This window comes from Lagenorhynchus albirostris, chromosome 5 (genome assembly GCF_949774975.1).
Source record: "Lagenorhynchus albirostris chromosome 5, mLagAlb1.1, whole genome shotgun sequence".
In the NCBI taxonomy this organism is placed as follows: Eukaryota; Metazoa; Chordata; class Mammalia; order Artiodactyla; family Delphinidae; genus Lagenorhynchus; species Lagenorhynchus albirostris.
The window spans coordinates 75,530,005-75,542,256 of record NC_083099.1 but is presented as its reverse complement, the minus strand read 5'-3'; the positions used below and the strand labels follow the sequence as shown (position 1 = coordinate 75,542,256).

The 12,252-nt window shown below is 50.8% G+C and overlaps 1 protein-coding gene across 1 annotated transcript in view; it reads right to left on the bottom strand.

Moving 5' to 3' along the window:
• ITGB5 (integrin subunit beta 5) overlaps positions 1-12,252 on the bottom strand; it is a 110,603-nt gene that overhangs the window by 27,706 nt on the left and 70,645 nt on the right. Inside the window, exons 9-10 of the mRNA XM_060150446.1 lie at positions 10,781-10,915; positions 1,675-2,104 (exon numbers count right to left, since the gene is read on the bottom strand). Coding sequence (XP_060006429.1) covers positions 1,675-2,104; positions 10,781-10,915 — 565 coding nt within the window. The remainder of the gene's footprint in view (positions 1-1,674; positions 2,105-10,780; positions 10,916-12,252) is intronic.

Below are 12,252 nucleotides of genomic sequence, written 5' to 3'. Positions count from 1 at the left end.
GGGATGGTTACCCCTCCCGCAGTGACAGATCATTTATATGTGCTGATGTTTGTGCTTTCCCATGTTTGTGCTTTCTCTTCCCTGCCACACTCTTAAGTTCCTTTTAAATCGACACTTTACCACTGGAAGACCGTTCACAAAGAAGGAATCCTGGAAACAGAATACACAGCAGTAGACGAAACTACAATCCTGCCTAAAATTGTTCTGCTGACTCGACTGCAGGTGGCATGGTGTTGGACAGAATGACCCTTTAGAGACATGATTTTACAGTATCTCGTCAGAGCGCAACTCCCAGAATGGGAGCTGCCAAACTGTAATTTAACTGGAACCCATGTAAAGTCCTATGCTTAGATTCAAAAACTTAAGCGCCCCAACGTGACACAACAGAAACTTGGCTTGGCTATAGTTCATTCAAAATATTAAAAATCTTCAACTTTTGGTATAGAAGTTAAAACCAAGTTCAATGGTACAATGTGATTGTTTAACAGAAAAGAAAAAGTGAGTGTTGTTAGGATGTGTTAATGGAAGTGGAACGTTCAGGTCACAGGAAGCAAATGTTTCGCTGAACTCGGGGCTGAGCCCTCGTTACCCAGATAACAAATAACACGCCTGATTCTGAGAGGCACACTTAACAAAATGATAGAGCCTCAGAGAAGGAAGAGACCTGGTGTCTAGCCTGGATAAGAAAAGAGAACAGAGAAACATAAAGAAGTTCTCAGACGTTTGACAGTTTGTCATGCGGAAGAGGGAGCCTAAAATGTGAACCGCTGAGCAGAAGTGACTGAGAAACAATCTTCTGTTTGATATAAAAGGAAACTTTCAAATCATGTCTATGCGAGGCAGAACGATGGCCCTCAAAGATGTGCACGACCTAATCCCTGGAATTTGTACCAGCGTTACTTTACACGGTAAGAGGGACCCTGCAGATGTGATTAAGTCAAGGATCCTAAGATGGGGAGACTCGTTGGATTATCCCGTGGGTCCAACGCAAATCGCAGGGCTCCTTATAAGGAAGAGGCAGGAGCATCAGAGCAAAGCAGAGGTCAGAGTCAGAGACATATCTCAGGATGCTACACGGCTGGTTTCGAAAACAGAGGACGGTGCTACAAGCCAAGGGATGCAAATGGCTTCTAGAAGCTGGAAAGGGCCAGGGAACAGATTCTCCCTTAGAGCATCTAGAAGGAATGTAGCCCTGCTGACACCTGGATTTTAGCCAAATAACACCTGGATTTTAGCCAACCCATTTCAGACTTCTGACATCCGGAACTAGAATAGAATACATTTGTGTTGTTTTAAGCCACTAAGTCTGTGGTAATTTATTAGAGCAGCCATAGGAGATGAATGGGATGTCTAACAAGGGAATAACCTCTTCTGGCCCCAGGGAGCTCCCCGTCCCCAGGGGCAATCAAGAAGAGGCTGATCACCTGTGTCAGGAATGCTGTGTGGTTAAGTCCTGGATGACCCACGGCCGACCCCTCCAACTCTGAGAGTCCACATCACGTAGCAGTGCCACCTCCTGCTTTTGCATTCGACACACTGGTCCCACCCCCAAGGTTTGCCCTCATCTTCTCCCAGGAGGACTGTGGCAGTAAGCATAAAGCATGCTTTGGGGATGTCCAAACGGCACCCAGGCCTGTGCCTGGCTCAGAGCAAAAGTGCTTGCGGGGTGCCTACCTGAGCAGAGGACTCCTTTGTTCCTGGCACAGGAGAAGTTGTCGCACTCGCAGAAGGGCCCGTAGATCTTCCCAAACTCGCTCTCGAAGCAGGCGCACTGGTTGCAGCTGCACTGCCCGCGTCCGCTGCACAGGGGCTTGCCCTCCGCTTCTCGGCACAAGTTCTGGTACCCGCTCTGGCTCTCCCCTTCCTGGCACTCGCACCTGGTGCCCAGGTAGCTGGGGTTGCACTCACACAGGCCGCAGACGTAAGTCCCGTTGCCGCTGCATCTGGCGCTGTCCGGCTCCAGTGCCGCGCTGCAGCTGCACCTGCAGTCGTAGGTGACCCCCACCTCCAGGCTGTCCCGGAATCCCACGGGCCGCAGGGTGAACATGGGCTGCGCGTGTTTGCCCGGGCAGCTCCGGGCCTCCACTGACACCTCAAAGGATGCCTGCGCAGGAGAAAGAGAGGGGACGTGGTGGCCATGGTGCATCTGGGCCTCCCGCTGTCTGCACCAGCCTCCTGATCAGCCAGGGGCCTGGCCTGAGCACAGTTCCTCCAAGGTCCTCAGTGAAGAACTGGGGCCAAATCCAGCCCCTTCCCACACTCACGGAGGGCCACTCCAACGGCCCGAGGAGGAAGAGGCCCCGGAGACAGCAAGCCCCTTCACTTTACCCAGGAAGGGCGTATTCAGGCGTGCCAACATTTGACAGGCATCATGCTTGATTCTTTAATGTTCATCATCTTTTTTACCTCCCAGAGGAAAAGGGCTTCCACAGGAAGGTAGAAAGATTCACTCAAGGTTACAAGGTTCTCTTTCTCCCCTTTTCACTTCTATCCTATGCTCTTCCCGTCTCCATTTTGAAAGTCAACAAAATATTCAACAATATACCAGGCACCTCCCTCTATGCCAGGTTAGACGTGGCTCCCTGAACTCATGGGGCGCTGTGGTCGAGATGCCCTGGCAACTGCCTGCCCTTCTGCAGAGGTGTTTCCTCCCCTGCTGGAGAAGGGAGACATGACTCTTGTGTCCCTTCCAGCATATCTATCTCCACACAGACACACCTGAGCCTCCCTCTGCCCCAGTTTCTCTCTGCGTGATCCTCACAGCTGTGTCTTTCACAATCAGTCCACGGTCCAGAGGTTGTAAAGAAGCATCATTGCCACACACACGGACAGACTTTTTCTTATTGAACAAAGCATGTACAGGAGTGTTGCTAACTCCCGAGCTGCTTATGGGTTGCCATGGAAACAGGCAGCAAGGTGGACCTCGCTGGCAGATGGCAATGGAGGAAAGATGCCTGTTAGCAGCCCACATGGCTGGGATGTGAGGAAAGCAAGGGCACTGCTCGCTGTGATTCTCCCAGGGAGTACAGCGTGATTCCACCTTCCCCTCCCCGCCACCACGTGGTGAGAATCATCCAGCAGGGCCCTCCAAGCAGGGCGCTGCGGAAATCTGCAGACAGGTAGCTGGCACGCCCTGACCAAACACCATCCTGAAGTCCTTCTCCCCCGAACCGACAGAGGCCTGGTCTCACTCCAGAAACTGACCCACCGCCTCTGGCCCAGACGTCTTTCTTTTTCAAAAGGCTCCTCAGAATATTCTGAAACTCAGAACAAGTTAGGAACCACTTTTAGCTACTGGTATTGTTAGCTCTATTATTTGGGTTGGAATAGAACTGGTTTTTAAAAAGCCATCAATAACCTGCTTTACTGGGTACTCTTTAGGTAATAAAGTATATTTCTGGAGAACACTCAAAATATCTTTTTCTAAACGTTCTACAGAGGGCTTCCCTGGTGGCGCAGTGGTTGAGAGTCCGCCTGCTGATGCAGGGGACACGGGTTCGTGCCCCGGTCCGGGAAGATCCCACATGCCGCGGAGCGGCTGGGCCCATGAGCCATGGCCGCTGAGCCTGCGCGTCCGGAGCCTGTGCTCCGCAACGGGAGAGGCCACAACAGTGAGAGGCCCGCGTACCGCAAGAAAATGAAATAAAAATAAACGTTCTACAGATCCTTGTCACTTTGGGATCTTTACTAATTCTAAAAGGCCTCCCCTCTGTGACATCTAGGGACACCCCCCCACAGGGTGGGAGCCGGAGGGCGTGAGGCTGAGCAGGAGACCCCGCTTCCTAGGTCCTGGAGAGAGTCTGCTTGGCAACAAGACACCAGGAGTCGGCATTAGTGAAGCAGTATCACAGCAGACACCATCAGACAGGTGCGCTGAGGACGATGACCAGGAGCCAGGGTCAGAGGACGCCGGGCGAAGCAAGCCAGCTGCAGACAGTGGGACGGGCCCACACCCCACCTCCACGTCGGGGGTGGGAGGCGGCAAAGGGAGAGACTGGCAAAAGCCACGTTCACAACCCGGTTCCCACGCCCTCAGGTACAGGTGGGCTCTCGAGGTAAGGAAGAAAGATGCGGACCCACCCAGGGCACCGCAATCTGCCTAGCGGTTACCAGGTGCCGAGTACTACGTGCACCAGGCCCCGTGCTGGGCATTTCCACGCGCGTCTCATTTACATGCCCTAGGAGGAGGCATCCTCATTTACCAGAAGGAAAACGGGGCTGGTGGGCTCCGGGAGCTTAGTGCTGGTCACACAGCTGGGGAGGGGTGGGGCTGGGCCTGTGCTCTCCTTGGCATGTCACCTCCTAGAAGTAGGGAATGAGGCAGATGTCCAGTGTCCAGACCTGGGTAGAGAGAGAGAGGCCCGGCTCACAGAGGGACCACTAGATGGGAACCCACCCAGTAGTGACCAGAAGCTCCTGGTCAACTTTCAACCTTCCTGCCTTGGGCTGGGGATAACCTGAGCCCGCAGATGGAAGGACAGGGAGGCTGCACCTGACCGAGGTGCCACGGGGCATCAAGAATGTGGAGAGAGATGAACATCCCTCCCGCTGAGGCTCGGAGAGACGCCTACTACCTCCCAGGGGAATAACTTTGCTGGACTTGTTAAATGGAAAGCCCGGCCCCCCACAAAGGCCGCTGCGGGTCAGAAGTGGAAAAAATTACAAAGAAACAGCCTGGACCAAGAACCAAAGGCATTTAATTATTGCAAGACTGTGGGGAGTGTCCATCTGTGAGCATAACCTTCCCCCAGGAAAACTGGCCTGCACCAAGGGATCAAGTAACAAGAGAGGGAATTAAATCTCCTGGGCCTCGCAGATGTCTGTGTTTGCTGCAGAGGGAGTGGAAAGGTTGGGGATGCCCCTGAATCAGTGCCGGCAGCTGATCACCCAGGATTCAGAACGATTCACACACTGTCTGCCCAGTCTAAGGCCTGGCTTCTAAGCAGGTCCCCGTGGCCTTCTTCAGCCAAAGCTCTGGTCTAACCGAGGTCCAAGCTGTCGGGCCCCATGCAGCCTAGCGTGCAGTCGGCCACCTGATAACCAGAGAACAGGTCCATTTCAGCCACTACGTCTCAGGCCCTGCTGGGCACAGGAATGCTATAAAAAGCACTTCGGCAACAGCAAGTCAATCTGTTCTGCTACTCCTCCCTTCAGAGTCCATTTCCCTGAGGGCTCAGGAAAGAATCCAGAGAGTCTGTCAGGCAGCTGGAATGAGGCTTCTCTTCCCTGATTACTGTGGACTCTTGAAAGGGAAGGCTCCCCAGTTCCAGGAGACTTTCCGTTTTCCCACTCCGAGATTCCAGAGGAAGGTCGCGGACACAGCAGTCCTCCCTCCCGCCCAGTCTTATTATTTGAACCTCATTGGGATGCTCCTGGTTCCTGCACAGGGCTGCCGGCCTGACCACCCTTTCAAAGGGGCTACCCAGCCCCCACCCAAACCCACGCTCTGCAAATGCCAAGTCCACTAGGAGCTCGCCGAGACAAAGCGTTGGGCATGGGCAAGGGGTGGAGAGCCCCAGGGGAGGGGCCGGAGAGCGGGACGCTGTGGGAAGCCCCCAACGGGGCTCACTGGGTCCTTTGTACCGGGCGTTAGTGCCAGTCGCACAGCCAGCCACTCGCATACTGATTCGTCAAAGCCAGTTCATGAGAAAACTGACTCCCAGTGGCCAGGCCCACTCAGTCAGCCCTGGTTGATGCTGGGAGGAAAATTAGGGGAAAAAAACAGAAATCACTGGATTTGGGACTGCAAGATTTCATGTAAGGAATATTTCTCTGAGGACAACCTTTGTCCCTCACCCCCTACCACCTCCTCTTGCTTCTTGCCTGGACAGATAGATCTCTTAACCCAGAGGTCACAGGACAGTCACAGAACCATGGCCTCTGATTGGAAGTGACCATGGAGACGGTGCCCCCCCACCTCCTCCACCTCTGCAGGAAGCTCTGGTTACATGGAGGCGAGACCTGCCCAGATGCCCCTTGAACCCAGCTGTCCCAAGGCTCCCCCTCCCCCATGGGCCATGTCCTTATCCACAGGCCAGACCCCGAGATGCACTGGATGGCAGTTACACCCTGTCTGCTTTCCCTAACCCCTCTCCTCCAGTGAGCCCCCGGGCCCTTCTGCTGTGCTCTTTACTCCTGCCTACCCTCCTCGCCATTTCTGACTTACCCAGAGCCCTCCCAGCTCATGGCACTAAAGAACGGAAATCATGCCTGCCAAATACTGCCAGACACCTTAGCTTGGCACGTATGTCCTACCAGTTGGCCCAATCCCGCCTCTGCAGCCCCAGCTCCTCTCTTCTCAGTTCCCAACCCACTCCCCGCCTCAGCTGCTTCGCACCTGCAACAGGGCAGTCAATGCTCGTTCACACCTTCTCGGACTCACTGCTAATGGGGCCTCCCCACTCTTTTTCTATGTCTGGAAAACTCGGAGCCTCAGCTCAAACAGCACCCCCTCTGTGATGCGGGGCCCTTCTTCCTTGGGGCTCCCGCAGCACCAGGCCCAGCTTTCATCACTGCCCCCAACCCTATGGGGTTGACTCCTGCACCTACATTTCCTGCACCAGATTTGTCCCCGCGACAAATGTCAAGGGGGAAGTGCCCACATGCTCAGGAGCAAACCTAAGTCCAACTGTCAGCTCTTTGGAGAAAGTTCAGCCTGAGATGAGGGACCGAAGTACATCTCTCCTTCAGCAATAAGGGGGTTGAGGGGAAGCCCCCCAGTTCTCCCTCCAGGCCAGCTCCGTGGGCACGTGCCCGTGCAGTCACACAGCGCCCCATGCTCAGAAGGGCCCGTGCTTAGTTTAATGCTCTGCTGTTGTCATCCTGAAATTCTTTATTTTTTAACAAGGACCTCACGTTTCCATTTCGCCCTGGATTCTGCCCCCCACTGCCTCCAGGGCCTCAAAGAGCTCACCTCCGGTGGCCTGCAAGCAGCACCGGGTCCGGCTATGACAGGCAAGTGGCCACTGCTCTGTGTCAGCTTGTTTCCACCCACACAGCCCTGGCGGCAAAGCCGGAGGCCATGTGACTGTGGCCTCTTGGGCAGAGAGAGGAAACAAGGAGCCAGCATGGCAGGCCTGCCTTTGGGCCGCTGTCTCAACAGGACCACGGCCCCGGGGACCCCAAGGGAGGCTCTCCCCGGCCCGCCCATGTGGAACTGCTGTGGAGGGCTTGGGAGAAGCACCCTTCTCCCTGCCGTTTCAAATGCTCTAGAAGTCATCCAAATACGTCTGAGATTTTCCACTTTTGTGAAAAATGCCACTTAAAATCCTTTCCTGTCTTCTGGACAATGTTCCTATTTTTCCGAAGTATCCTATCCTAGCAAAAAACAAAATCTGTACACTAGAGTGTCCGCACAAAAGTGGTGATGATCCCACCTTTAGCTCCTCTGAAACTTTTACTTTCAAAATGCACGAGGTATAAGGAAAAAAACATACACTGTGGCATCAGTGGTTGCAGCTCTGACTCCTGGCGCTTGTGCTCACCAGCAGCCAGGGCCCCCCACCTCGGAGCCTCAGTCTTTCTCACATAAAATGGGGAAGTAATGTCTCCCTGACAGAGGCTGCAAGCAGCAGAGGAAGCCAGCAGCCGAGCCCTAGCAGAGCACAGAGAGTATAATAAATTCCCACGAAATGGTAACTCTGTCATTCCCTCCACAGTCAGAAGGCAATGACCAGGGAGAGGACTTGGTCTGGAGAGAGCTGTGAGTCCACTGCCGTCTGTGGGTGATCCCACATCTCGGGACGCCCAGCAGCACTGAGCCCCAGAGGGTGTACACAGAATGCGGTGAGGTGTTCCCTGCTGGAGGCCCCGGCCCTTGCTACGGTGCTCTGCTCTGAGGCAAGCCGTCTGAACGGGGATGATGGAACAGGACCATAGGCATCGGCAGCAAGAGGCCAGGGGGAGGGGGCATGGGTGCTGGCATCAGAGCCAGAAAGCCCTGGCCTTGAACTTGAATTTTGCCACTTACTGGCTGCTACTTACTGGCTACTTACTTGGGCACTTAATTGAATTCTTCGTGCCTCAGTTTTTCTCATCTGTCAACATGAATAACTATCTTCCTTACAAGGGACCCAGTGAGGAACATGGAGCTAACCCTTTGTCCAGTTACTTTCTAGTCCTTTCCAATACTAACTGCATTGCCCCCTTGGGTCCATTAGGGACCCAATATTCTTATAATAATTTCCCCCTTTTTCTTATGGCAGCATAAACTGGCTTCAGTTTCTTGCATTCAAAAAGAATTCCAACTTTATCCTATTATTAGCAACAAACACCGGTTCCTTTGATCTTCCTGGTGTCTATATACCTCCATCATGATAGTTCCTTTACACTTGCCCTCTGAAAAAAAAAACAAAACTGAACAAAGAACTCCAGACGCAGTCTGACCCACACAAAAAAGAGTGAAACCATTTTCTCTGGGGTTCCATTAATGCAGCCTCAGTTGGCATTTTTTTTCAAAGCAACGCTGCTTATTCACACTGAGCCTTTGGGAATTAGAATCTACCAGATCCTTTTCTTAAAAGCTACTATCAAACCAAGTTCCCTCTATCCTATTAATATTCTGAACTTAATGTAAGATATGAATCCTGATGATTTCAACCCAGCTCAATCTTTTAAAATGTTCTTAAATCTTGGTTTTCCTGCTTTATAAGCTACCCCGTTTTCTCCAGCTCTGTGACCTCCCCAACTTTGATAAGTAGTTCTCCCTCGAGTTAATCTCAAGCCGGGAGTAGACAGGAGACAGCTGGAACCTCCGTCAAGTCTTCCTCCAGATGACGTTATCAACACTCTTAGAAAGCAGGTTTACTCAGCTATGCATCTGCCTAGCTGTGCTATCACCGACCCACGTTACCTGTCTTTGCATAAGGATGTCATTAGAAATTGTCAAGAGACTTCCTGAAACCCAGGCGCCTGGTGTGTGTGCTGTACATCCTCCTCCTTGCCTCTGTTCCGCTGAACCTATTTGTCCCAGTAAAAGGTTCCTTGCTTGGGTGTTTCTCACACATCATTCTTTAGCTTTCCTGACACACTGCACCAAACATCCCATCCACAGATCCACAGAGTCCACTTACGTGGAGTTTTTCTGGTTAGTTCTGCCTCCTTCCATTTTTCACAGCTGTCTCTTTAAAGCCGCTGACTATAAGGCTTTTGTGTTTTTTAAAAACATCATCTGGATTGATTAATCATTGCAATTGATCAAAACAACATAAATATATCACAAAATTTGACAAGTATTAAAAATAAGATTTTATTGGATGTGCCACTTTAATGAGATGGGGCTTCCCCACCCAAGCAGTTCATGTACGTTGAAAATATTACTCATTGCTAAATAAGACAGGGAATGGCATCAATTCTACTCCTATTTTTTATTTGTATAGATTAAAGCACTCTCTCCAAAATTTATTCAGGTCAATAGGAAAATGGGAATAGGAGTTTTGTTACAGCAACGTTACCTTATTCTATGAGTACCTTCTTAGCAAAACGCCATAAATAATCATTTTAAATTTTTAATGATTCATCGTTTGAAAACTTGATCAGGCCAATCTTTCAATTTTTTTATTTTTTTAAAGCAAAAAGAAACTTGGGAAAAAACCTGCGTTAGAAAAAGATCTGTTACCTAGTCATTAGAGTCCTTCACTTTCTCAACCTTGATACTGCATTCTGAATGGTCCCTTTGCTGGGGTGAGGTACCACTGTTAAGATTTAGAATGGGTGAGATGTACGCCTGTGGGTTGTAACATGGGCGAAGGGCAGTTGGGAAGGGGAAGGAGGGAGAGAATCAATTACAGAACGTGAGGCAGCTCCAGAAGACCACACTGCAGTGTAAGCAGTCATGCGGCCACACCTCTGTCTTTTGGAGCCGTTTCCCTGGAATCCAGGGTATGTCTGCTTATCTCCACCTTGGCCATCATTAGTGCTTATGAAAGCCCAGGAGATACAGTCATGTATTTTTAAGGTCCCTATAATTTTTCTGGTTCCAACCAGATTCTTTAGTTACAGAAGAGAACTCTCCCTCAGTCCTCTATTTGCCTTTCTATTTTCTGAGCAATAAAAAATGTGTCAATAAAGCAAGGAATGGATCTCACAGTCTGCTTCTGGCAGCAGGACTCTCTAGAAGTGAGGATGGCTCTCCATCACCACTCTGCCTGCCTCTGAGCCAGTATTTCATCTTTGTTCTCATCATCCATGTATCTTCCTCCTTCCCTCACGTCCTTGGCTTGGTACACAGATACACATCTTTCTACACAAGGTTGCTTCTCCACCATTTAGTTATATCCACTTAAACCCAGACAAGGCACCCATGCCCTCCATTGCAACAGAGTTATCCATTCCATCTCATCAAATCAGAAGAGGTGGATGGCTTTCTTCATACTTTACATAGAGGAAAAGTGAAAGTCGGATTACCCAAGGCACAGAGCAAGCTGTAGAAGACTAGAAACGAAGGCAGGGTCTTTTAGCTTTCCACCTACACTCTCCCACTGATTTCATCCCTGTCAAACAAAGATAATGATGGTTTAAGACACCAAAGGCACAATGTCAACTTGAGGAAGCCTTAAGTGACAACGCACTGAAGGCTGTGTGCTGCCTGCAGCTTTTTACTAAGTCCACCTGCATCTTGAAGGCACAGCACAGGGCAGGCTTAAGAAAGTCCTCCAGTATGCAGAGCTGGAAGACAGAATACAAACTCCTAAAGGCCTCTAATAAGTCACCAAATTTATCAGAAGCCAAAGAATGATGACCAACATTAACAAGGATAAACAAACGGAAGGTGAGAACTTACTGTGTCCCCGATCTTCAGGCCTTCACACTTCCTCTGACCAGGGTAAGATACACCGTCCTGGCAGGTAGCAGTGAAAAAGAGATTGATATCCTCAGGCTGATCCCAGACAGACAGCTCCACTTTAGACCGGATGCTCTGAACAGAGAGAGGAGATGAGGCCAGAACCAATTAGTAAAGGCTGCAGCCAAGATGCTCTCCACACTGGTTCTCTGATGCCCACATGGCTTCCTTTAACTCCGGGATCTCAAGCCAAGGCCAGAGCCAGTGGGCTAGGTTCGCTGCCCCTCCCTCATCCCTTTCATCCTCTCCACACCCACACACTATCTTACTAGCCCTGGCCTGAGGTCTCCCTCTGTGAGCTCAGAGAAGTTGCTAATGGCCCACCTGCCATATGATAATCTCATCTGCTTCCAGGGCTCATGCTCTGTTCCTGCTCGTCTCTGCAGAATCACCCCATCCCCACCCTCAGCTTCAGACAGTGCCTCAAATCTTGCCGTGCGCGCCCCAGACGCTGGGCCTTTGCACGTGCCTGGGATGATGTTCCTTCGCTCAGCTGCTCTTCTCTCTCCTCCCCCGGCCCTCCGTCAGCTCCCTATCTTCCTTCCCCATCAGCTCAGCAGGCACCTCAGATGAGGTCCAAATTCATGAGCTCTGAACTACATTCTGAGAGAATAAGACCTTATACGTGGATTATGTTCTCAAGACAACGGATGAAGCAAAAATCAAGCCAGAATTACCCGACAGATTAGAAAAAATAAAAGACTAAAAATATCAAGTGTTGGAAATGAGTTGGAGCAACTGGGTGCCTCATACCCTGCTGGTGGGAGCGTGAACTGGTACAAGCCTTGAGAAAAAACATTAGGCAGTACCTACTAATGCTTAGGTCAACCTTAGACAAGCAATTTACACTAGGATTATATCCAACAGAGATGTGTACTGACCAGAAAACACGTACGAATGTTCACAGCAACGCTGTCTCTAACAGCTAGAAACTGGAACTACCCAAATGCCTATCAACAGAACAGACTTTTTTTTTTTTCAAATTATGGTGTGTTCATGTAGAATATCACACAGTACAAGAATGAATGAAATGACTACATGTCATGACACTGATGAATCTCATATCACACAGCCCAGAAGAAGCCAGATGCCGAAAGCATACATAGTCTATGATTCTATTTATATGAAACTCAAAGACGGGCACAACTAAAGGTTACCCCCAGGGGACAGTAACAGAAAAGGACACAGGGGTTCTGGATGCTCGTAATATTCTGCTTTTTGGCCTGGGTGGTTCTATACTCGGGTGTATTTATTTTATTTATTTATTTTTGCGGTAGGCGGGCCTCTCACTGCTGTGGCCTCTCCCGTTGCGGAGCACAGGCTCCGGACGCGCAGGCTCAGTGGCCATGGCTCACAGGCCCAGCCGGTCTGCGGCATGTGGGATCTTCCCGGACCGGGGCACGAACCCGTGT